The following is a 27083-nucleotide window of genomic DNA, read 5'->3' as shown; positions in this document are numbered from 1 at the left end:
TGTACCTGTTATGGTCATCAATAGATAAATATCCATATAAGTTATATTTATATAGCATAGCTTGCGGCGCCCACGAACCGAATAAACAAAGTTTATTTAACAGAAACAAACATTTAGTTTGGCACCGTGGAGCAGTGGTTGCTACGTCCGACTTGCATGCCAAGGGTCGTGGGTTCGATCCCCGCTTCGACCAAAGTTTTTTTTTTGTTTTTTTTTTTTACATATATTCCAGATATGTTCGGAAGATTCCGAAAAAATGTTCAACATTACATTGTACTATATTAAATTTTGAACTGTAAACTGTGTCTTATTAAAGACCTAAAGTCGGAAAAGAACAGTGTTTGATATAAACGAAATGGACTGTGTTGTTGTTTCAAAAATAACTTTTTTTATTGAAAAAATAAAAATTTTGTAACAAACGAATTTTTTTGGTGATAAAAGTTTAAAATTTTCGAAGCAATTCAAAAAACTCTAACAAAAGAAAAAAGTTTTCGGTACACGTTTTCCAAACGTTTTTTTTCTTTGCGTGTATATATTTAATTAAAAACCCAAACAAGCCGGGAAAATTAGAATGTTCTGGGTCTGGGATGCCGCTGCCAAAAGTAATGGCGCTTTTCTCAATGGCTATATGCACAGCGGACCTGATCTATTAAAACCCCTTGTCAATGTGTTGCTAAATTTCCGAGTGGGTAAAGTTGCAGTTTGCGGAGATATAGCAGAAATGTTTCACCAAATAAAAGAGAAAGCGTGAAGCACACTCAAAGATTCCTGTGGTAGGACCAAAATGATCTTCCGGAGGTAGCCGAGTGTTTATGTAAGGTGTTCATTAACATTTGGAATTTCATGTGCTCCATGCATAACACATTACGTCCGAGATTTCACGCCGCTGCTGGATTTCACATTCGAAACTGGTCTTACTTAGTCCTTACCTCTACAGTGAAACCTACAAAAGGCTTTAGAAATACAGAAAAGATTTTGGGTATGTATTGGGACCCCAATAAAGATGTTTTTGTATACATTTTCAGATTTACCAGATTTCTGCGAGACATACCACAGGAATAATTCCCACGAAGAGAGAACTGTTGCAAGCTCTGATGTCCATTTTCAATCCACTGGGCTTTATATCATGATATACAACAACACTCAAAATTCTTCTTCAAGAAGTCTGGCGATCTGATATCAATTGGGATGACGAAATCCACAACTGTTTATATATTAAATGGCACAATTGGAAAGCTGCAATCGACCTTATATCAGCTTTTGAGATTCCAAGATGTTACTCCCAATATTTGAACGAAGCAACACAAATAGAATTACACACATTGGTTGATGCGGGTGAAGACGTTTACACAGCAGTTTGCTACATCCGGATCGTAACTCAACACCTGTGTGATGTTGCCATAATTGCAAGCAAATCTAAGGTAGCTCCATTGAAACCAATGTATATTCCCAGATTAGACCTACAACCTGCTATCATTGGCGTGAGAATTGCGGAAAAAGTTCTGGAAATCAGTCGATTAAATGTCACATCGAAATACTTCTGCAAAGACTCCGAAACAGTTTTACAGTGGCTTCGCATGGATCCCAAAAAGTTCCAACAATTTGTATGCACCGTGTAGGTGAAATAATGGAAGTCACATACATAACACAATGGCGATGGGTGCCTTCAAAAATTAATTCTGCAGATCTTGCAATAAAATATCAACATAATTGGAATGTTTCAATGTGGATCACGGGACCCCAATTTCTTCGCGAAAGCAGGTCAACTTGGCCAGTATATATGAAATTAGACGTGTGCGGCAATGACGAAATTAGCTATCATTTTCTTCACATTCATAAAGAAAAAGCTGCTACTTTAAATGTGGCATATTTTTCCATCTGGAGGAGACTGTATCGAGCTGTAGCTACGTTCATACTTTACGTTAAAAGGCTGAAGTTGAGCGCAAAGGAGACAATTATGTTACCAAATCAAGTTTCCTACAATATGGTACAGCAAGCTCAATGCATTCTATAAAAATATGCACAAAAAACTGAATTTCGCGAAAAAAAATATATTGTTTAAAAAATGGTAAGCTTACCCAAAAATACAGTAAAATTATCAAAATTTTAATGTCTTTCTAGATGACTGATTAACTTCAGCGTACGGCTTGCTTGTGTTTCTCAGGCGCATTCAGTAAGACAGGAAGAGATTCCCTTAATGTCATGCTGCATCTATTGCCTTTGGATATTTTGGCTAAACAGTCAGCTGCAACAACGGCTTTGCGGTTGCGCAAGCTATCGGTGTGGTCGGAAAAAAAGGTAGTTCACAGTTCGGTCCTGAAAATAATGCCAGATGTGCCTAACGTAGTGGATTACACTCTGGCGAAAACACTTTTCGACAAGAAGTTTGAAACACTAATTCCCAAAAGTGAGGCGTGGTGCTCAGGGAATAAACGTCATATAGATTTCTACACTGATGGCTCCAAATTGGATAGACAAATGAGTTTCGGAGTATATACTAAAGACCTGGAACCTCGAATAGCGAAAAGATTACCTAATCACTGTAGTGCTGAAATATTAGCATAAAGAGAGGTGGCGAATTTGCCGAGAAATGTTCCAAAAAATGTTGGCATTAATATATACTCAGACAATGAAATCCTTGGATTCTGTGTTCCTTAAGGCCGGTATGCACCTCTAGCGAAAAATTTCATTCCCATAACAAATGCATTGCTATGTATGCTAACGAAATTTTCGGTAGCGTTCATTTCGTAAGCTGGTACGCACATCTAATGAAAATAACAGGGTTGCCAAAAGCATATTTTGGCAGCAAACATTTAATTTATTACAATCATTGTATGCGTAAACGTTTTAAAAGGTCTGTAAATAATAAACAATTTTTTGAGGAATATTTGGAAAATATATTAACAATTTTTAAAAGCGATTAGCTGATTTAAAATTTGTGTACACAGCCCTGTTTTTTTATTGTACACTTAAATAAATTTTTGCTACCGAAAATTTCGCTAGAGGTGCATACCGGCCTTTAACACGAAAACGGCCATCGACTGCCGCAAATCTCTCAACGAGATGGCAGAGCAGTACAATATTCACTTAATATGGGTGCCTGATCATAGGAACATACCGGGGAACTGCGAAACGGATGAGTTAGCAAGGTTAGAAACTACCTTACATATGAGTTAGTAAGGTTAGAAACTACCTTTCATATTCCATAACAGCCGGTAGCCTCTGGCTACCTGCAAACTCATACTGCGTTAGAAGGCTGTTATGATGGCAGATGTTCGATGGGAGAATTGCAAGAGTTGTAACGACACCAAGCAAATATGACCCCATTTAAACTTAAACCGCACACTAGATATGCTAGTGTTCTCAAGACATCAGATTTCACTCCTGATATCTGCTATAACGGGTCGCTGCCTGATAGGCGATTTTGCAAAAACTATTGGCGCGAAGTATAATGATTACTGTATGAGTTGTCATGATGCGGAGGAAAAGGAATCAATTAAACACCTCTGGTGTGAGTGTCTTGCATTTTGTGTACGGCGTAAGCGAATTTTAAGGGCATATAGCTTTAGTCTGCTAATGTTTTTGGAACAACCTGGTTGGTTCAACAGAAGAAAACAATCGAGAAGGTTCAGCGGTTAAAACTAGAAGTGCCCATATGTAATATGTACATTTAGTTAATGTGGTATTACAATTGACTGACTTTAACCTAACCTAACTTGGATGACGTCGTTCCTAAACGAAGACGTTGTAAATCATCATGTGACTACTCTTCTGGTTCGTCATCATATATCACATGAGACCGTCATCAACAACATTAAAGGCAAATACCATATACCACGTCTACAAGTCCTGTTCAAAAGCGTGAGAAATTCGGGCTCAACTGCAGTTTATGGGCCCCTCACCGAATTGCTTAAAATTAATATATGTTGTGTCATTCGGTGAGCTGATTCCAACAAAGTGACCCATACCCGGGGGAAGTACCCGGGTCTTGAGATATAGCCCTTCAAAGGGTCAATAAAAACTTGATATATCTCTTTTGTTTTTTGTCCAATCTAGAAAAACTTGGTATCATATGAAGGCTTATTCAATGCACTTTTATATATAAATAAAAAAACCCTATCCTATTTTTTTGTTATTTTCGTTATATCTCAAAAAGACTTCGATTATACCCTAACATTTTTTACACATAGATTGAAAGCCTATATTCTGGCCTTTCGATTGATGTACAACATGTCTTTATAAGTCCACTTTTAGCAAAGTTATGGAGTTTTTATTCTGAGAAGAAAAATAAAAATGTAAAGGGTGATTTGTTAAGAGCTTGATAACTTTTTTAAAAAAAAAAAAACGCATAAAATTTGCAAAATCTCATCGGTTCTTTATTTGAAACGTTAGATTGGTCCATGACATTTACTTTTTGAAGATAATTTCATTTAAATGTTGACCGCGGCTGCGTCTTAGGTGGTCCATTCGGAAAGTCCAATTTTGGGCAACTTTTTCGAGCATTTCGGCCGGAATAGCCCGAATTTCTTCGGAAATGTTGTCTTCCAAAGCTGGAATAGTTGCTGGCTTATTTCTGTAGACTTTAGACTTGACGTAGCCCCACAAAAAATAGTCTAAAGGCGTCAAATCGCATGATCTTGGTGGCCAACTTACCGGTCCATTTCTTGAGATGAATTGTTCTCCGAAGTTTTCCCTCAAAATGGCCATAGAATCGCGAGCTGTGTGGCATGTAGCGCCATCTTGTTGAAACCACATGTCAACCAAGTTCAGTTCTTCCATTTTTGGCAACAAAAAGTTTGTTAGCATCGAACGATAGCGATCGCCATTCACCGTAACGTTGCGTCCAACAGCATCTTTGAAAAAATACGGTCCAATGATTCCACCAGCGTACAAACCACACCAAACAGTGCATTTTTCGGGATGCATGGGCAGTTCTTGAACGGCTTCTGGTTGCTATTCACTCCAAATGCGGCAATTTTGCTTATTTACGTAGCCATTCAACCAGAAATGAGCCTCATCGCTGAACAAAATTTGTCGATAAAAAAGCGGATTTTCTGCCAACTTTTCTAGGGCCCATTCACTGAAAATTCGACGTTGTGGCTCGTTAGTAAGTCTATTCATGATGAAATGTCAAAGCATACTGAGCATCTTTCTCTTTGACACCATGTCTGAAATCCCACGTGATCTGTCAAATACTAATGCATGAAAATCCTAACCTCAAAAGAATCACCCTTTATTATTACTGAAATATTTTCTCCCCTTGTGTTTGCGTTAGCCAACTTTGGACTCTGTCCATAGGAGAAAGTCTTAAACCCCGGCCGAAAGCCGGCTACATTTCCCCCCTTGGGCCAGCGTTAGCCCACTTAGGACACTGTCCATAGGAGAAAGTCTTAAACCCCGGCCGAAGGCCGGCTACATTTCCCCCCTTGGGCAAGCGTTAGCCCACTTTGGACTCTGTCCATAGGAGAAAGTCTTAAACCCCGGCCGAAGGCCGGCTACTCTCCCCCTTTGGGTTAATACTTATAACATACAAAAATTATTTCAGTAATAAAACTTCTTCTACTCAGAATAAAAATTCCATAACTTTGCTAAAAGTGGACCTATAAAGACATGTTGTACATCAATCAAAACGCCAGAATATAGGCTTTCAATCTATATATAAAAAATGTAGGGTATAATCGAAGCGTTTTTGAGATATAACGAAAAAAACAAAAAAATTGGGTAAAAATTTTCTTTTTTTATTTTTATCTAAATTAAATATAAAAAAATATATATACAGTATAAAAGTGCATTGAATAAGCTTTCATATGCTACCAAATTTGTCACGCTTGGGCAAAAAACAAAAGAGATATATCAAGTTTTTATTGACCCTTTGGAGGGCTATATCTCAAGACCCGGGTACTTCCCCCGGGTATGGGTCACTTTGTTGGAATCAGCTAATCGAATGACACAACATATATTAATTTTAAGCAATTCGGTGAGGGGCCCATAAACTGCAGTTGCTCCGAAATTCGTGCCAAATTTGTAAAAATGCATCCGCGTCACCTATGACGCCACAAATATCAACGTTTCAACCTTCGAGACTAGCAAGTTTTGAGAGGTCAATCACCTACGTGGGCATTTACTACTTAGGTCCATAAAAGAAAAGAGATGGGGTGACAATTCACGTGCCTCACCATTCCAGCTCTACATCTCGAAATTTCACTTAGCTTAGATAACAGTTCCTGTATTATGTGCATACGCAATTTCATGGCTGGCAGAAGGATACCAAAGGAAATTTATGTCGACAACGAGACCAACTTTATATCTGCCTCGAAAGTTCTCGCAACTGAAATTAACTACAAGATGATTTCACTCGATGGCGTAAAATGGGTTTTCAATCCGCCTGCAGCGCCACATATGTGTGGAGCCTGGAAGAAATTAGTGCAGTAAGTTAAAACAGCACTTTACCAAATATGCCCACAGATTACATTCACCGACGAAACAACCAAAAATGCATTTGCTGAAGTCGAGTTTATGGTAAACTCAAGACATCTTACATTCGTTTCACTAGAATCAAACGACGATGAAGCATTGGCCCCAAGTCATTTGCTGATTGGATCATCCGATGGCCACAAAAAAGAAAATTTCGAATGAGCCGATCTACGACAACGGTGGCATCAAACTCAGCTCTTTGTAGATAAATTTTGGAAGCGTTGGATTAAAGAATATACACCTATACTCACAAGAAGGGGAAATGGTTAGAGAAAACGGCACCACTTAAAGTCGGAGATATCTTTATTATTATAGACGATAGCTTACCTTGCCATTGCTGGAAGAATTGGGGAACGGTTATTGCCAAAGACGGACAAGTGCGCCAAGCAACAGTCCAACCAGCAAACAGTATTTACCAACGACCAGCAACAAAATTAGCAAAATTGAATATTGGAATTACAGCAAGGTAAACTCCTCCATTCGACTCATTTACGAGGGGGGGAATGTTGCCGCCATAAATCAACGAGATAAAAGTATTAACTTATTAAAATATTTTTCATTTTAAATTTTTAATTATTTCAATAGGGACACATTCCATTAGAATTTGCAAAAGTTAATATGTACATATATTAATGTAACAAATATTTGTTTATTTACTTCTTCATATGTACATACCAAACGTCTGCAACGAATACTTCAAGCACACGCCACACAATTCGAGTAGTAACTTCAGTGTCCATTTCTCAAACGAGTGAAATTGTGAGCCAAAACAAATAGAACCCAGTAAAGCAAGCACCCAACAATGTTTTGAAGTATTCGAATGTAATCGGAATTCCAAATCCATTCGTTTTATAATTTCCATTTCTGTGTAGATGAAGTTATTTCGTTTTCTCAACTATAAGAGTATGCTACACACACATACACACCATTCCTATTTTGTTTATTGTTGGCACATACAATAAAAAGCACAGACCCGCTCACAGCCTGCATTCATTGACTTCTGCCAATCAACTGATCGACGATTGCAGTGTTGCCAACTCCCAAAGGCCAAAAAGCACCAAAATATATTATAAAAAATATATTATAAATATAACATACCACCTTCCACCACAAAATCGAAAATTAAATGCTCTCTAAAAAAAAAAAAAACTTCAGAAGATGTATTATAGAACTTTTGTGAATTGAATTTTAAGAAGTTAAGGTGGGTATTAAGATCGAGTTTAGCTGCTAAAATAGTCATTTTTTTACAATTACTTTTCTTTAATAATTAATTTTAAGGAATACAAACTTTGTGAAAATTTGCTTTTGGCTATTCCCCATCAAGTTATAATAAAATTTGCAGCAAATATGCATAATTTTATGCCTTTTTTACTGATATAGTTTTCACTTTAGCGGCAAAACTCGAACTTAGTACTCACCATTATGAACCGCTATTCAAGTATACACTTTGATCAGTTTTATTGCTTTCGTCCAATTCATTTTGATCAGTGATGTTTTTCAACTTTGAAAATATTAATATATGGAAGGAGTCTATTGCTTATTTCAGTTGTGCGTGCTTTTGTGAATTTAATACAAACGTTTTTAATTACATCTTTACCAAATTCAAAAATTCGACACTCATCGCTCGACTTTCCTACAGAATACCCTAAATAACAATATTAATTACAAAATAATCAATACCAACTTCATAACAATCAAATTCTATATTTGGCAATAAATTTGAGTTTCTTGTGCTCTTGAAAGTCTAATCAAAATTTTTGTATCAATTAAACTTAATACTGTTCAAAATAAAAAAAGCACCAAAAGCACTAAATGAAAATGCCAGAAAGCACCAAGTTGGTGCTTTTTTTGAAAAGGCACCAAAAAGGCAATTTGGTGCTTTTTAGAAATCAAAAAGCACTAAATTTGGTGCTAAAAGCACCAAATTGGCAACACTGGACGATTGTGTTTGTCTTTTGTTTGATAGTTACTTCGTGTCTCATACGAAGTTTCGTCGTTGCTAAAGCAAAGTATTCTATCTTCACTAAAAATGTTTTGATTTACTCGTTTCGTGACGATTACTTCAAAACCAAAATATTGAAAAGAACTGTAACACGATTCCCTTTGAATGTGATGGCTCTGCAATGCTTGACACTGTAATAGTTTTACAGTGGTTTTGTTTTATTCATTAAGGTGGGTATTAAGTTCGAGCTTAGTCGCTAAAATCGTCATTTTTTCACGATTTTCTTTAATAATCCATTTTAATGAATACAAACTTTGTGCAAATTTACTTTGGAATATTCCCCATCAAGTTATAATGAAATCTGCAACAAATATGTATAATTTTATGACTTTTTTTACTGATTTAGTTTTCACTTTAGTGAAAATTAGCGGCTAAACTCGTACTTAATACTCACCTTTAATCGAAGTATTCGAAGTTTCGTGGAGTGTATTGCCTGCACTAGAACATCGGTTACTTCGAATAGGCTTGTGCAGGCCTTTGGTCCGCCTATTTATTATAATTCCTTCTGCTTTCATATTTGTTTATGATATTTGTTGAAATAACTTTGTATGATAATACTGTATTACAACACAATTAATTTTAACGTAGTAGGTTTGCTACATTTACTTTATATTCAAACATTCTAATATTCTTTTTGTTCACTCTAATTTTAAACGTCATTAAATAAAGACAAACTTCCATTGCTTAAATTATTTGTCTCAATAGGTTATGGGCCTACACTCATAACGAAATTGCCAAAAAAAAACAGGATCGCGATTTTGATTTTCTATTACTCTGTGTGTCGGATAAAGGAAAATCTGAGGAAAGCTGTGTGCTAGATGTAGTTTGGAATAAGGCGTTGATATATAAATTGGTAAATTCGTGGAGACATGACGTCGTACAATGGTCGAATTCCGTTGTTGAACGGAAGCAATTTTTCAACATGGAAGACGCAGATGGAAGCAATTTTACATAAAAATCGATTATTAAATATCGCATTGGGTATTGAGAAATGTCCTGCATGTCAAGGTATATCGGACACCGCGTCGAATGCTGAAAAAATTTGTTATGAAAACAAAGTCAGAGACTTCCAAGAAAGAGATATGGATGCAAGAGCTGAAATTTTATTATGTTTAGAGCCGAGTATTGTTAACATGGTAAGAAATATCAAAACTTCGTCGGAAATGTGGACATATTTGCAAGATACCTTTGACCGAAAGTCAATAAGAAAGAAAATTGAGTGCTACAGAAAACTTCTAAATTTAAAGATGTTGGATAACCAGAATGTTTCAGAGTTTATGACACACATTTGTGTGTCATCAATCCTAGAAATGGGAGTCAAACTTGATGAAGATTTGCTCTCTGTTGTTTTAGTTGATGCACTACCTGGAACATTTTCGGCAATCAAAGCGGCGGTTGATACAGCGAATGAATTTCCAAAAATTGATGTTTTGAAGTCAAGACATCTTGAAATTGGCAACATAGTCGAAGTAGATCAAGATGCTGCAATGAAAGTAAAGCATTATCGGAACAAAAAGAACTATGTATCCACGAGCTACAAAAGAAACGGGGAAGAAGGTATGTACAAGTCTGAAATTAAGTGTTACCGATGTAAGAAAAGGGGGCATAAGGCAAACGATTGTAGGACAAATTTGTCTGCTGAAAAAAGTTCACATGAAGACGGCGATAATATTTTAGGAGCTGTAGAGAATGTTTTTTCTGCTAAATCTTTTCAAGATTGGGTAATAGACAGCGCAGTATCCTCGCACATGTGCAATCAGCAATCCCTATTTGTAAATATTGATTCAAGATATGCAGGGACAGTTAAATTAGCGGATGATAAAGAAATTTGTATAAAGGGCAAAGGGAAAGTCGGAGTTTATGTTATAGTCAATGGTCGTCGATCCCTTGTATATTTGGAGAACACGCTTTATGTTCCAGACTTAAAACATAATCTTATATCAACAAGCAAGGCGACGGATTTGGGCTGTGATGTGACCATGAAAGGTTCGAAGGCCCTGATTTCTAGAAATGGAAAGATATTGATAGAGGGTTGCAAAAGAAATAATATCTATATCGTTCATATGTGTGACGAGGTAACCAGTTCAGTACAGAAGTCCGAAAAGGAAATTTTCAAATTATGGCACGGACGCTACGGACACTTAAATGCTAAGGATTTGATTAAATTGGTATCTAATAATATGGTCGAAGGGATGCCAAATTTAAAGAATCAGGATATAGATTGTATTGCGTGCATACGTGGTAAGCAAACCCGATTTCCGTTTCCACACAAAAGTGACAAATCAACCAAAGAAATTTTGGAATTAATCCATACAGATTTGTGTGGACCCATGAATTGTGTATCAATGGGTGGAAGTCATTATTTCGCAACATTCATCGATGATTATTCTCGCAAAACGTATGTTTATTTTATGAAACGGAAAGACGAATATTTGGACAAATTTAAGGAGTTCAAGGTAATGGTTGAGAATGGAACTGGAAAAAGAATTAAAATATTACGTAGCGACAATTCTAAAGAATTAGTAAGCGCTGAATTCTTGAAGGGAAATGGTATAAGAAGGCAACTTTCGGCAGAATATACACCACAACAAAACGGAGTTGCTGAACGCATGAACAGAACATTGGTTGATATGGGTCGTTGTTACATGCTTGAAGCAAATTTTCCGCAAAGTCTTTGGGCAGAAATGATAAATACCGCTGTTTTTATCAGAAATAATTGTCCAACCAATTTGAATAATTCGATAACTCCTGAGGAAATGTGGTCGGGAAAAAAGCCTTGTGTTAAGTTTTTTCGCCAGATTGGATGTAAGGCATATGCGTTGAACAAGAAAGATAAATCTAAATGAGATGCTAAATCTTCTGAATATGTATTAGTCGGATACTCAAATGAATCGAAAGCTTACAGATTATGGAAACCAGGAACTAGGACCATAACAAAGAGTAGGGACGTAAAGTTCATTGAGAGCGCATTATATAAACAAAATGAGACCCCTTATGGTCAAATGTTTTACGAATTCGAATTATTAAAACCCACTCGATCTGGAAATGGATCACCAGGTCAAATTAGCTCAGACATTGAAGAAGAAAACGATTCGTCACAAATGCAGGATGATGATGATTTTGTTGATTCTATAAGTGGTACAGAAGCCGAAAATACTGCAGGCCCGCAGAACAATTTATCAGAAATTCCAGTTCAAGGGGAATCAATTAAGGAAAGACTGCGATCCTGGGCTTTTAAGAAATGTAACGAATCTTCAAATAAGGTATCAGAACATTTGATGGATCCAAAGTCATTACGTGAGGCATTGACATCAAATCAAGCAGATTCCTGGTATAGAGCCATGGAAGAGGAATATGCGTCACTAATGAAGAATTATACCTGTACATTAACTGATTTACCAGAAGGAAGAACTCCTATGGGATGTAGATGGGTGTTCAAATCAAAAATAAAACCGGACGGAACAATAGAAAAAAGAAAGGCCAGATTAGTTGCAAAAGGGTATACTCAAGTACCAGGCTTGGATTACATGGATACTTATGCTCCTGTCGTGAAACAAACATCCTTACGGTTGATATATGCTCTATCTGTTGAATTCAATTTATACCTTCGTCAGCTTGATGTTTCTACAGCTTTTTTAAATGGAAAATTGGACGAGGAGATATATATGCAACGACCAGAAATGTTTGTGCAGGAGGGATCGAAGAATAAGGTATGTAAACTTCAAAAATCTATTTACGGACTTAAGCAATACGGAAGGCAGTGGTTCAAATGTATAGATACTGTAATCAAGAAATTTGGCCTCCATCAATCGAAATACGATCAATGTGTTTACTACTTCAATGATAATAAGACAATGATGATAGTCGCGCTGTATGTTGATGACATTGTCATCGCCTGCAATAGTATGGAATATACTAATAAATTTGTACAGGAATTGCAATCGAATTTTGAAATCCGTGACTTAGGTGTTCCTAAACATTGTATTGGCATAGAAGTGGACGTTAAGCCTGAGGAAATATCTATTTCACAGTCGGGATATATAAAACAACTTGTAAAAAGATATGGTTTGGAAAATTGTAAACCGGTACGAATACCTATGCCTGCTAACATTAAACTTGAAAGCGAACCTGCCTATGAAAGAGATTCAGAAAAAGTAGACGAGAAAGCTTACCAGGAATTAATTGGGTATTTGCTATATATTTCACTTCATAGTCGGCCAGATATTACTTGCGCTGTTAGCATGTTATCTCAATTTTCCAATAACCCAAGAGAACAACATTTAAATGCTGCTATCCATGTACTCAAATAGTTAGGTACGACTAGCGATGCAATCATAAAGTACAAAAAATCCTCAAAATCGATTACAGGATTTTGTGATGCAAATTGGGCTCAAGATGTAAACGATCGAAAATCTCAATCTGGATTTTGCTTTATATTAGCAAACGGAGTTGTAACATGGGAATCTAAAAAGCAAAAAGTTGTGGCGACTTCAAGTGCTGAAGCAGAGTATATTGCCCTAACGGAATCAGCAAAAGAAGCATTATACTTGAGCTACATCCTTGAAGAACTGGGATTTAGAACCACAGAGCCAATAATAATACATACGGATTCTCAAAGTGCTCAACAGATGGCTAAATTTCACTTCATCAAAGACACAATTGAACGAGGACTTGTCGAATTAAAATATTTACCAAGTGAATCGATGGTAGCCGATTTCTTCACGAATCCCGTACCAAAGCCGAAACATTATTATTGTTGTAATAACATTGGAATTAATTTTAATTTAGATTAATTAAATAATTTTGAATGCTATAAAATTACTTATGTTGAGGAGGCATGTTGAAATAACTTTGTATGATAATACTGGGTTACAACACAATTAATTTTAACGTAGTAGGTTTGCTAGATTTACTTTATATTCAAACATTCTAATATTCTTCTTGTTCACTCTAATTTTAAACGTCATTAAATAAAGACAAACTTCCATTGCTTAAATTATTTGTCTCAATAATATTCAACCCCGTATAGAATTCTAACGGTCCATATTCATTTGTCACGTATGACAATCAATAGCTACTACCTAACCGCGGATTGTTGCGAGAGTCACCGAGATCTGTGAAGAGGAAGCCCTTGATGACTCAATTGAAGCGGCTGATGTGACGGTGGTTGAAAATTTGGATGGTTCTACGGTTCCTCCAGATAAATCTTTACCATTGTAAGGCCGCTTGTGCTGCCTTAAAAGTTCTCCTGATGAAAGGAGACATAGGTATAGTTCTTATTCAAGAACCATACATATATAAGAACAAGATCTGTGAATTAAGCACTCCGGGTTTCAAACTTTTGCATAATACCGGTAACGATATAAATCGAGCATGTATAATTGCTAAAAACGAACTAAACTTGTTTCTGCTTCCTTCATTGAGCAATGCAGACACTGTCGTAGCCAGTCTAGAGATATCCAAATGCAAATATTGGGTATCTTCGGTCTACATGGGATATGATAGGGAGATGCCACCCTGTGCCGTTAGGACCTTAGTTGAGGAGTCACTAAAAACAAAGACAAAACTCATTATGGGATGCGATGCAAATGCACATCATAGTATTTGGGGAAGTAGTGATACTAATGCAAGGGGACCATTAGTACAATACCATATTTCCGCCAAATGTTAGGAAAGCTGATTAGATTAGGTATAGGGAATCGTTCAATTTGATGATACCGGAAATGTCAGAGACAAATATGAGCACTGTGCAAGATATTGAACACGCAGTGGAGCGGATTACTAAGGCCTTCAACATGTCACTGAAAGCTGCTTGCCCTAGAGGAATGCCAAGGGGAAAAAATCGGCCGCCATGGTAGACTACGGAGTTAAGTAATATGAGGAAATCCTGCAGGAAGCTCTTTAACAAAGCAAAGTCCACAAGAGCTCCGGAGGATTGGGACACTTACAAGACGAATCTGAGAACATATAAACGAGAACTGTGAAGGTCTCAACAAAACTCTTGGGATGATTACTGTAGCAGTATTGAGAATACGTCAGAGGCTTCCAGACTACGGAAGGTACTAGCATCCACTAACACCGCTCCAGGTTTCATTAAAACATCGGAGGGAAATTGGACAACGTCCAGTGAGGAGACGTTGGAGGTACTTTTGGACACACACTTCCCTGGAAATCAGACGGTTTAACCATGTTCTGGTGGTGTAACAGAGGCTCAGCGGTCATTTCCTATCGAGGAAATTGTGTCGGAATCTAGAATAAAATGGGCTTTAAATAGCTTTGGACCATTCAAATCCCCCGGACCTGATGGAATTACTCCGGCGGAATTACAAGCAGTGGCTGAAAGAATTATCCCCTGGTTGACGGTGATATATAAACGATGTGTAAACTTAGCATATATTCCAGAAAAGTGGAGGGAAACAAAAGTCGTCTTCATACCTAAAGCAGGAAAAGCCTCTCACTCGAGCGCGAAGAATTTCCGACCAATCAGCTTATACTCATTCAATCTTTATCACAATGGACTGAATAGTCTAAGTGAGCCTGAATCTTAATCGGGCTGCCACTTTAACCTTATACTCATTCCTACTTAAGACTCTGGAGAGGATGATATACATGTATCTTAGAACTAGCGTGCAGTGAGATTCAAGTTTGCTCTCGAAACGACAGCATGTATACTCGAAGGGCAGGACTACTGGCGTTTCTAGACATCGAAGGGGCGTTCAATATTGTCCATCCGAGCTCGATATTAAATGGACTGACAACTCTGAATGTTGATCCAGGTATACTTAGGCTGTTAGACGAACTTCTAATAAAGAGACGTATTTCAGCCACACTAAGACAAGCAAACATACAAAGGTATGTGAACAGAGGCGCTCCCCAAGGAGGAGTTCTATCACCTCTTCTTTGGATTGTTTCTATAAACAACCTTCTGGTTTCCCTAGAAAAAGAAAGGATAAAAGTGGTGGCATACGCAGATGAAGTGGCGCTAGCAGTCAGGGGAAAATTCCCATCCACAATCAGAGATATTATACAGAGAGCTCTCCGGATGACTGAGAAATGGGCGAAAGATAATGGTCTTGGTGTAAATCCAGCAAAGACAGAACTAGTCATGTACTGCAAAGATCGAAAAACTCCCACGGTTAGTCCCATTTCCTTAGGGGGTACTGAAATTCCCTTTGGTGAGTGTGCAAAATACCTTGGCGTTATTTTGGACAGGAAGCTGAATTTTAGGCTTAATATTGAAGAGAGGGCGAGAAAAGCCACGATAGCTTTGTACTCGTGCAAAAAGGCAATAGGGAAAAAGTGGGGACTAAAACCAAAAATTGTGCATTGGCTGTACACGGCAGTAGTTAGACCTATAATGCTATATGGTGTTGTAGTCTGGTGGCCGTCACTTCAGAAACCGACTTGTTTAGATAAAGTTCAGCGTATGGCGAGCTTATGTATCTCAGGCGCATTTAGTAAGACAGGGACAGACTCCCTTAATATCATGCTACATCTATTGCCTTTAGACATTTTGGCCAAACAGTCAGCTGCAACAACGGCTGTGCGGTTGCGCGAGCTATCGCTGTGGTCGGAAAAAATGTACGGCCATAGTTCGGTCCTCAAAGTTATGCCAGATGTGCCTAACGTAGTGGGTTACACCCTGACAAAACCACTTTTCGACAAAAAGTTTGAAACTCTAATTCCCAACAGTGAGCCGTGGTTTACACAGACCCCGGGGAATAAAAGATATATAGATAGACAAGTGGGGTTCGGAGTATATTCTAAAGATCTGGAAATTCGAATAGCGAAAAGATTACCTAATCACTGTAGTGTTTTTCAGGCTGAAATATTGGCAATAAGAGAGGTGGTGAATTGGCTGAGAAGTAATGTTCCAACAAATATTAATATACTCAGACAGTCAACCTGCAATAAAATCCTTCGACTCTGTGTTCCTTAACTCGAAAACGGCCATAGACTGCCGCAACGAGATGGCTGAGCAGTACAATATTCACCTAATATGGGTGCCTGGCCATAGGAACATACCGGGGAACTGCGAAGCAGATGTGTTAGCAAGGCTAGGAACTACCTTACATATTCCAGGGGAACTAGAATCTGTTGGTATGCCTCTGGCCACCTGCAAGCTCTTACTGCGTGAGAAGGCTGTTATGATGGCCAATATTCGATGGCAGAATTGCAAGGGTTGTAACGACACCAAGCAAATATGGCCCCATTTAAACTTAAACCGCACACTAGATATGCTAGTGTTCTCAAGGCGTCAGATATCACTCCTGATATCTGCTATAACGGGTCGCTGCCTGATACGCGAATTTGCAAAAACTATAGGTGCGAAGTATAATGACATTGTATAAGCTGTCATGATGTGGAGGAAAAGGAATCAATTAAACACCTCTTGTGTGAGTGTCCTGCTTTTTGTGTAAGGCGTAAGCGAATTTTAGGAGCATATAGCTTTAGATTACTGGCGGACCTGGAAAACGTTAACTTAAGCAGTTTGTTAATGTTTTTGGAGCAATCTGGTTGGTTCCACAAAAGTAAATAATAGAGAAGGTTCAGTGGTTAACGCTAGAAGTGCCCATATGTAATAGGTACTTTTAGTTAAATGTGGTATCACAATGGACTGAATAGTCTAAGTGAGCCTGAAATTTAATCGGGCTGCCACTTTAACCTAACCTACTACCTAACAAGAGGGCAAATGAGTTTGGACATATCAGTCGATTAATAGGTCACGGTCAAATACAAAATTATTTTAAAACGCTCGTTTTAGTTATTTATATTAACTTAAATAAATAGTTAAAACACATGGAGTGCTCTTAAACATTTTGTGTTTTATTTAAACTCGACTCAGTCAACCGTGCCGCAACAGACCCACTAGGGACCTTTAGAGGAAAATACGTCAGCTTTCACATAAAAAATTGATATCTTTATCCGTTCAAAAGTTACAGAATTATTCGTTTTTTCCAAATCGTTTCACAGTTCACACCGAGTTGAGATGTTTTAATTTGACAGTTGCCATAGAATCTAGAAATTGTCATTTACTATAAATTCAAATATATGAAACAATTTTTCAAATTAATGCAGCGACCGCAAAAGAGAAAAAATTAAGGTACTCGTTAAAATATTAGTGGATCTAATTAGATATTATCAGATTTCAAAATTGGCCACATTGGATCTAACCAGATATGATGTGATATAATTAGATGTAACTAGAAATGATTCCATACATATATTTTGAAAAAGAGTATGTTCAGCCAGAGCATATTCCAAGTTAGGGGCGTTTACATGTTTTGGAGGAAAACTTGTGTTTTGAACTTGCGTTTTTGTATAGGGAAAACGACTTTGAAATGCTTATAAAGGGAAACATTTCAAACCCCAAAACATGCTTGGTGAGAACGCCATATAAGGCATTAGATCTAGACCAACTTTCTGATTCTGATCAGATCTAATACTGCTCATATCTAATTAGATCTCTCAATTTTTACTCGGGTATTTTCAAACCCCTATCTAGACCAATTTTCTGATTCTGATCAGATCTAATACTATAGCAATTAGATATAATCATATCTTACCGATTTTCGGATCTGCTCATATCTAATTAGATCTCTCAATTTTTACTTGGGCATTTTCAAACCCCTATGTTTTGCAAAGCCATTGAAATTTATTAGTTTTATAAAATTTATTTCAAAATACTTTGAAAAGAGTATGTTTAGTCAAAGCAAGTTTTCAAGCTGAAACCGAGCTTGTTTTGACGGTTACTTTTTTGAATCAATCAATTCCTAGGATCTTCTCCATCAATAATTTGACAAGATTTGTTAAAAATATATTCGTATTCATATACATTTTTGCAGTTTTATTGTTGTTTTGGTGAACATAGTACAACCCTGCCAGCATTTCAAAGTTCCATTTCAAAGATAGACGCTGCAATATGTAACTTGCTATTTAAAACTCAACATCATTCTTTTATTAATGCAAAAAATTATGTTAAATGTGATGAGATAAACCGAAAAATGTTATATTTAAAAGAAATTATAAATGTTTAATCAAATCAATAAACATCTACACAATCGTGTTTTACTTGACCACAATGATTCTTCTACAATTACCTTAAAATGCACTTTTTCTGATAGTTTGCAGGGGTTCTTATTGGCGTCCTTCGAAATTGATCTAAATAGGCACCTAATAATTGCACTGATGAGAAACTTTTTCGTAGTAACTTGGCGTGGTACAACTTCTCAATAGTGACGGCGCTTTTCCGACGAGTTTTTGATGTCGTATATGATTGTTTTCGACGTGGTGGGGATTCTCAGAAGCGCCCCCAAATTCAAAAAATGTTGGCAGGGTAAACATTTACTTGTTCGTTTTCTGCTTTTAATATAAACTTTGCTCACACCTGGCCAGATTCTTGGCTACGCCAAGTACAAGGACAATAACAGATCCCAAAGCTATAAAATTGAAGACCACACTGAAATTCTTGGACCTAGGGTTGTCCAGTCAACCGTTTTGAAAATGATGTCGGAAGTCCTATATGCAACTGAAGCCACAATATGCATTCAGTGGATAAAGCTTGAAATTCGATTAAAACATTGCCGTTAAATAGTTATTGAATACACATTTACTTTACTAACAGGGCTCTCTTCATCATCATCCTCTACTACGGCATGGGGCTGACAAGGACTGGACTGCAAACCCCCAATTGGAGTATGTTTATTTCCTACAAAAATACAAACAACTCTACAATAACAACAGCAATTATTCAGAATAAATTCGGGGAATTTTAACTCGAAACTTTCCGAAGAAGATAGTGGATGATGATGAGGAATGTAGGAGCAAATTATAATTACAAACGATTTCCGATGTTTTACTTTGTAGTTTTTAGTTATTGTCATATAGATGAAGATTTCATACTATGGTTTCTCAATTTTTTATTGTTTTCAATTTCAATATTTTCCTTTTATCTTATTTATATAAAATACATTAAAATTGTAGTTTGTTGTTCATTTTAACAATGGCTGATTCTGGGCATATGAGTTTGTTTGGGAATAATTGGTTCACTAATCATAGGTTCTCCACCTCTTTTTTATATTTATGGTAAAAATTGGTCTTCATCTTTCCACGGCCAATCTGAAAAAATATGCAACTACTTTTATTTATATTTATCACTTTTTCAGTTATGCGTGTTCGTGATTTTAACAGTCAAATAAAAGTGAACAAAATAATTTCAGTCATATTAATTGATCAGTATGTATTGTAAAACATTTCTAAATTTGACATGTTGTCAATATTCTAATCGTATGTCTATTTACCAAATTTCAAATTGTACACTGGTTCTTATAATCATATTAAAATTGAAGCTTATTTAAACATTATAAATTTATATATAGTTTCAATCTATTATTATTCCATGTTTGTTTGTTAATCGGCGAAAATATCAAAACTGATGGGTAATAAACTTCTTTTGAAAGGAATTTTCTAGCAATAAATATGTCAGGATAGAACCAACGACTAACCTATTGCTCCAATATGCTACTTTACTTAGGTCGTTAGAAATTGTTATTATTTTTTATAAAAAGTTTGATGCGTGATAGATTTTCACAATTTGTATTATTAGATGTTAAACTTTTTTGTCCCGTCGAGTTGTTTAATGTGAGCTTTTATTAATTTGTGTTTACAGTTAAAATTAATGAAGTGTCGATGCTGCAGTGGTAATAGAAGATGCTGCTGATATCTAGACAATTAATATAATTTCATTACAAGTCTGCTTTCGTCTTATCCACATGTTGACCATCATCTGTATAATCGTCTTCGGTGATTTTGTCTTTTGTTGTTTCTATACAATCACGAAATAGGCGAGCATATTTAAAGCGTTTATGGCAAGTTGCTTTGTAAGTTAACAAGGCTGCTTCACAACTGCCAAAGACACCATCACGCAGCGATTCGAATATCTTTGTAGCGTCCTGTAGAAAAAATTAATTAATTATATATATTTCGAAGTCTAGTGTAAATCAGCTTACCTCCAATTTAAGTTTCGCTACGTCGTAAGAAGTTATCAACGTAATGGCCTTATCTTTTTTCTTTGCATCTAGTTCATACATGATACGTGCAGCTTCGTATAAATGCAATATGGAAGAATTGTGCTTGGCAATGAACTCCTCATTCAATTGCTGAGCACTCTTAGTTCCTATCAGTTCTTGAACGGCTTTGTCCACCACCATTTTGGCATGAACATTCAAATCATTCGCCAATTTTGGCAGTCCTTGTATCAATTGAACTATGCAACGATGCACTTGCGGATGTTCAGCATCTATTGCCAGTGCACGTTTAATAGATTGAATCATAAGTAGGATTTTACTCTTGCGGGAATATAATTCAAAGGCCAGCAAATGTGTTTCGATGTGTTCTTTGGCTAATTGCTGAAGTGGTTTCAATAACTCAATGGCCTTCTCCAAGGGATCTTCTGGACGTTCCAGTTTTTCAGGTATTAGTTCATCGAGTTGTGGAGCCTCAGGGTCTGCTTCCTGATTCGCCTGTTGTTTAGATTTTTGATGCTGTTCGCGTTTGATTTGTGCTTGAGCCGCTTGTGCACTTTCGAGTTCAGCTTTTTTCTTTGCTTTACGTTGCTTACTGCGAAGTTTTTTTAATTCTGATGGTGGTAGATTTTCTGAAATAAACGAAACAAAAACAGAAGTTAAGAAACAAGTACATAAAAAATATTAAAACGTGGATGTTGTCTTTGTTATTACACAGATTGTAATCGCAATCTCATAGTGAAATCGCTTTTCTGATTTTTTTTGAATTCAGATTATTAAAGAAGGGTTAATTGGATATTTGGCAAATGCCATTCGAACTCCGGTGAAATAGGATGCACAGAATGATGCGAAACAACATGGAGAGGACTTCACCATTTTGTATGAGGGTATGAGATCTGATTCGGACTTATAATTAAGTAGAATAACTACAGAACATCATACGTTCGTCCGAGAACATATGAGATTTCAATTCGGCATTGACGATTTTAGTCAGCATTTGGCAGGCAAGGAAATTGGTTTCATGGGTTTAGGTTAGGTTAGGTGGCAGTCCGATGTATCAGGCTCACTTAGACTATTGTGATACCACATTGGTGAACTTCTCTCTTATCACTGAGTGCTGCCCGATTCCATTTTAAGCTCAATGACATGGATTTGTTCATTGGAGGGATATGCTATGTTTGTAGTGCTGGTGAAATACATGGGGGGCAAACTGATGGTTAATCAGAAAAATGTGTTTCAAGAATACTGTACCCCAAAGTCGAAACACATCTATATGTGTAAAATCCCAATTATGTTTGTTAATTTGTTTTTTTTTTCTTCCGCGTAAGATCGAAAACGGGTGAACCAATTTTCTTGAAATTTTCGGGAAATGGGAAGGGCGAACACGTGGTGAAATTAGGTTACCTAATTTTTCGGAAAATGGAATTAAGTTCTCCATTTTACTTGAAATTTTCAGGGAAGGTTGGAGACGGACTCTAGTCAAAGATTCGATACTTTATTTTTTAATTTTTAGGCAGACCAGGGGGGCTTTCGCTTTGGCTGAATTTTTTAAATTATAGTGAAAACACTAAACTTCTCCGATTAACTTGTAATTTACAAGTTAAGTTATAAAATTGACGTGGGATACTTAACTTTTTGATATTTGGATGGGGGACAGGAAACAAAGAGTATTTTTATCTCTGCGAGGGCAGTTCGGAAACTTCTTAGCCTAGCATAAAAAGCGCGGTATAAACAGAAAAAAGTTAAGTGTTTTGGAAACTTCCATCTCCAGATCGCACGAACCGATTTCCACGGTTTTGCATTCGTTGGAAAGGTCTCGCGCTCCGTAAGGTTAGCAAAGAAAATTCTACAAAAGTTTCAAAGAAAAAGCAGGAAAATCTTTTTTATATATAGCGCCATTTCGGATGCATCTCCGGAACGCACAAACCGATTTCCACGGTTTCAACGGAAAGTCTCGGGCTCCGTGAGGTTTATAGCTCAGAAAATTCAAGAAAAGTTTAAACGGAAAATCGGGAAAATCGTTTTGTACATACAGCGCCGTCTTTGATGCAACTCCAGAACTCACGAACCGATTTCCACGGTTTTGCATTCGTTGGAAAGGTCTCGGGCTCTGTGAGGTTTATACATATAGAAAATTCAAGAAAAGTTTCAACGGAAAAGCTGGAAAATCTTCTTTTACATACAGCGCACATTACAAAAAATTATAACTTGAATTCATCTCAGTTGCTTTTTATTTTTAATTTTTTTAATTTTATTTTTTCAAATGAATTGTCATTAAATTTTTTCAAATGAATTGTCATTCAATAAAATATATGTTTATATTGCGAAATATTTAAGAAGTTGCAAAAGTGATGTGACAAATGTTCATGTGGCAAACCGCCATTGTGTACACTGTGAAATTGTGAAAAAATATTAAAAAAATAATAACTTAATCGTTTACTAACATTTCATATATATTATTCAACCGTCGAACTGAACGGACGTGTTTTCTAATAGCGGAGTATTTCATCGTAATAAGTACTTATTACGAATTTCACGTGTGGTGGAAATAATAAACCACCATGCAGCGAAATTCAAAGTCATCCACTGGGTTGCTAACTTCAGGGCCCAGTGGACGGGTAACGACTGAAGTTATAAATTTGGGCAGCGACCAAGAATCAGGCCCAATTAATCGACCTGTAGACGGGTCGACTGGCGGTGACACTTTGGCAAGTCGAACCTTTTCTAAGGTGACGACATCAAAAGGAGGCAATCCCTCTCGAAAGAGATTCAAGGAACGAAGAAATGCTTTGTTTATCCTAAAGAAATTAGGATCAGTCGATCCAAGCACGTTGTCGGCTAAGCAAAGCGATTCCTTAAAATGGGCTCAAGGAATTCTTGAAGCTGGAAAAAGGGAACGATCACCGGATGAGCTACCATCCTCTAAACGGGATCAAAGATCGTTTGCCTCAGTTGCAAAAGACAGCCTTGTGATGGCTATTATTAATAAAGGAGCATTGGACGGTATGATTCCAAGGCAAAAATGGGGGGAAATTGAGAACGCGATGTCTGGTGTCTACTCAGAGGTGCGAAAAAAGTTTCCCGGACCAAGTCCTCGACGGCAAGATGCTGGATGGTATCAAGGACGATATAAGTTAATAGCTTTTGCAGACCAGAGGTCTATGGATTGCTTTAAAGCTGCATTGATGCTAATTGGTGAAGTTTGGGAAGGAGCCGCTTTGGAGTTAGTCGATAAAAAAGACATACCGGCTAAACCTAGAGCACATGCATGGATACCGGCAAACCCTCCTGATCCTGAGTCAATACTGGAGAGACTAAAAGAATGTAACCCAGATCTTCCAACCGCCGATTGGAAGGTTGGTCGTTTGGATGAGGTGGATGGACCAAGACGACATGCGGTGTTTATATTATACATAGAGTCGCTGCCACATCTAGCCCAGACCCAAGGACGCGTAAGTTATGGCTTTCATGATATCCATATGAAGGTATACAAAAGCGATCAGCCAAAGGATACCGAAACGGACAAGCCTCCGGTATAGTCAGCAATGAAAAAATCTCCTAGCGAAGCCGAAGGAGACATAAAACCTACAGACTATGGCGAAAATCATATGCGGGAAGTTTCTACAGGCTTAAGCCTCACCAAAGCTGAACCGCGGATTGTTGCGAGAGTCACCGAGATCTGTGAAGAGGAAGCCCTTGATGACTCAATTGAAGCGGCTGATGTGACGGTGGTTGAAAATTTGGATGGTTCTACGGTTCCTCCAGATAAATCTTCACCATTGTAAGGCCGCTTGTGCTGCCTTAAAAGTTCTCCTGATGAAAGGAGACATAGATATAGTTCTTATTCAAGAACCATATATATATATAAGAACAAGATCTGTGAATTAAGCACTCCGGGTTTCAAACTTTTGCATAATACCGGTAACGATATAAATCGAGCATGTATATTTGCTAAAAACGAACTAAACTTGTTTCTGCTTCCTTCATTGAGCAATGCAGACACTGTCGTAGCCAGTCTAGAGATATCCACATGCAAATATTGGGTATCTTCGGTCTACATGGGACATGATAGGGATATGCCACCCTGTGCCGTTAAGACCTTAGTTGAGGAGTCACTAAAAACAAAGACAAAACTCATTATGGGATGCGATGCAAATGCACATCATAGTATTTGGGGAAGTAGTGATACTAATGCAAGGGGAGAGTCGCTAATAGAGTTTATTTTGCGTACTAACCTGGTAGTTTGCAATAAGGGAGATTCACCAACCTTCGTCACCAGGAACAGACAAGAGGTTTTGGACGTAACGTTGACCTCTCCGGAACTGAATGATAAGATATCTGAGTGGCAAGTTTTGAGGGAACATAGCTTCTCAGATCATCGCTACATCAGTTTCAGATTGGCTGTTCGTACTTCAAAGACCATATTTCCGCCAAATGTTAGGAAAGCTGATTGGAATAGGTATAGGGAATCGTTCAATTTGATGATACCGGAAGTGCCGGAGACAAATATGAGCACTGTGCAAGATATCGAACACGCAGTGGAGCGGATTACTAAGGCCTTCAACATTTCACTGAAAGCTGCATGCCCTAGAGGAAAGCCAAGGGGAAAAATCGGCCGCCATGGTGGACTACGGAGTTAAGTAATATGAGGAAATCCTGCAGGAAGCTCTTTAACAAAGCAAAGTCCACAAGAGCTCCGGAGGATTGGGACACTTACAAGATGAATCTGAGAGAATATAAACGAGAACTGAGAAGGTCTCAACAAAACTCTTGGGATGATTACTGTAGCAGTATTGAGAATACGTCAGAGGCTTCCAGACTACGGAAGGTACTAGCATCCACTAACACCGCTCCAGGTTTCATCAAAACATCGGAGGGAATTGGACAACGTCCAGTGAGGAGACGTTGGAGGTACTTTTGGACACACACTTCCCTGGAAATCAGACGGTTGAACCATGTTCCGGCGGTGCAACAGAGGCTCGGCGATCACTTCCTATCGAGGAAATTGTGTCGGAATCTAGAATAAAATGGGCTTTAAATAGCTTTGGACCATTCAAATCCCCCGGACCTGATGGAATTACTCCGGCGGAGTTACAGGCAGTGGCTGAAAGAATTATCCCCTGGTTGACGGTGATATATAAACAATGTGTAAACTTAGCATATATTCCAGAAAAGTGGAGGGAAACAAAAGTCGTATTCATACCTAAAGCAGGAAAAGCCTCTCACTCGAGTGCGAAGGATTTCCGACCAATCAGTTTATCCTCATTCCTACTTAAGACCCTGGAGAGGATGATAGACATGTATCTTAGAACTAGCGTGGATTCAAGTTTGCTCTCGAAACGACAGCATGCATACTCGAAGGGCAGGTCTACTGAGACCGCATTGCATGAACTGGTCAGCTTTATTGAAAGCTCACTATCTGTCAAAGAATACACAATCGTGGCGTTTCTAGACATCGAAGGGGCGTTCAATAATGTCCATCCGAGCTCGATATTAAATGGACTGACGACTCTGAATGTTGATCCAGGTATACTTAGGCTGTTAGACGAACTTCTAATAAAGAGACGTATTTCAGCCACACTAGGACAAGCAAACATACAAAGGTATGTGAACAGAGGCACTCCCCAAGGAGGAGTTCTATCACCTCTTCTTTGGAATGTTGCTATAAACAACCTTCTGGTTTCTCTAGAAAAAGAAAGGATAAAAGTGGTGGCATACGCAGATGATGTGGCGCTAGCAGTCAGGGGAAAATTCCCATCCACAATCAGAGATATTATACAGAGAGCTCTCCAGATGACTGAGAAATGGGCGAAAGATAATGGTCTTGGTGTAAATCCAGCAAAGACAGAAATAGTCATGTACTGCAAAGATCGCAAAACTCCCACGGTTAGGCCCATTTCCTTAGGGGGTACTGAAATTCCCTTTGGTGAGTGTGCAAAATACCTTGGCGTTATTTTGGACAGGAAGCTGAATTTTAGGCTTAATATTGAAGAGAGGGCGAGAAAAGCCACGGTAGCTTTGTACTCGTGCAAAAAAGCAATAGGGAGAAAGTGGGGACTAAGACCAAAAATTGTGCATTGGCTATACACGGCAGTGGTTAGACCTATAATGCTATATGGTGTTGTAGTCTGGTGGCCGGCACTTCAGAAACCGACTTGTTTAGATAAAGTTCAGCGTATGGCGAGTTTATGTATCTCAGGCGCATTTAGTAAGACAGGAACAGACTCCCTTAATGTCATGCTACATCTATTGCCTTTAGACATTTTGGCCAAACAGTCAGCTGCAACAACGGCTGTGCGGTTGCGCGAGCTATCGCTGTGGTCGGAAAAAATGTACGGTCATAGTTCGGTCCTCAAAGTAATGCCAGATGTGCCTAACGTAGTGGATTACACCCTGGCAAAACCACTTTTCGACAAAAAGTTTGAAACTCTAATTCCCAACAGTGAGGCGTGGTGTACACAGACCCCGGGGAATAAAAGATATATAGATTTCTATACTGATGGCTCCAAATTGAATGGACAAGTGGGGTTCGGAGTATATTCTAAAGATCTGGAAATTCGAATAGCGAAAAGATTACCTAATCA

The 27083-nt window shown here is 37.8% G+C and overlaps 2 protein-coding genes and 1 long non-coding RNA gene across 4 annotated transcripts in view; 1 reads left to right on the top strand and 2 right to left on the bottom strand.

Moving 5' to 3' along the window:
• Positions 1–571: 571 nt before the first annotated feature.
• Positions 572–1619, top strand: LOC142230920 (uncharacterized). Its single transcript, XM_075301537.1, has 2 exons — positions 572–689; positions 1162–1619. Exons 1-2 carry the CDS (start codon positions 572–574, stop codon positions 1617–1619), a joined length of 576 nt encoding a protein of 191 aa, XP_075157652.1.
• Positions 1620–5717: 4098 nt separating this feature from the next.
• LOC142229339 (uncharacterized) lies at positions 5718–7493 on the bottom strand. Of its 2 annotated transcripts, XR_012720383.1 has the most exons (3): positions 7401–7493; positions 6802–7338; positions 5718–6715 (listed from the first exon to the last, which is right to left on the bottom strand). It is a non-coding gene; the product is annotated as an uncharacterized LOC142229339 (long non-coding RNA). The 2 variants fall into 2 exon arrangements; XR_012720382.1 differs by having other exon boundaries at positions 6802–7493.
• An 11885-nt stretch (positions 7494–19378) lies between these two features.
• Naa15-16 (N-alpha-acetyltransferase 15/16) overlaps positions 19379–27083 on the bottom strand; it is a 123348-nt gene continuing 115643 nt past the window's right edge. Inside the window, exons 4-5 of the mRNA XM_075298576.1 lie at positions 20485–21131; positions 19379–20427 (exon numbers count right to left, since the gene is read on the bottom strand). Coding sequence (XP_075154691.1) covers positions 20221–20427; positions 20485–21131 — 854 coding nt within the window. The 3' untranslated portion in view covers positions 19379–20220. The remainder of the gene's footprint in view (positions 20428–20484; positions 21132–27083) is intronic.

This window comes from Haematobia irritans, chromosome 3 (genome assembly GCF_050003625.1).
Source record: "Haematobia irritans isolate KBUSLIRL chromosome 3, ASM5000362v1, whole genome shotgun sequence".
NCBI lineage: Eukaryota > Metazoa > Arthropoda > Insecta > Diptera > Muscidae > Haematobia > Haematobia irritans.
This window is presented reverse-complemented; position numbering and strand designations above follow the sequence as displayed.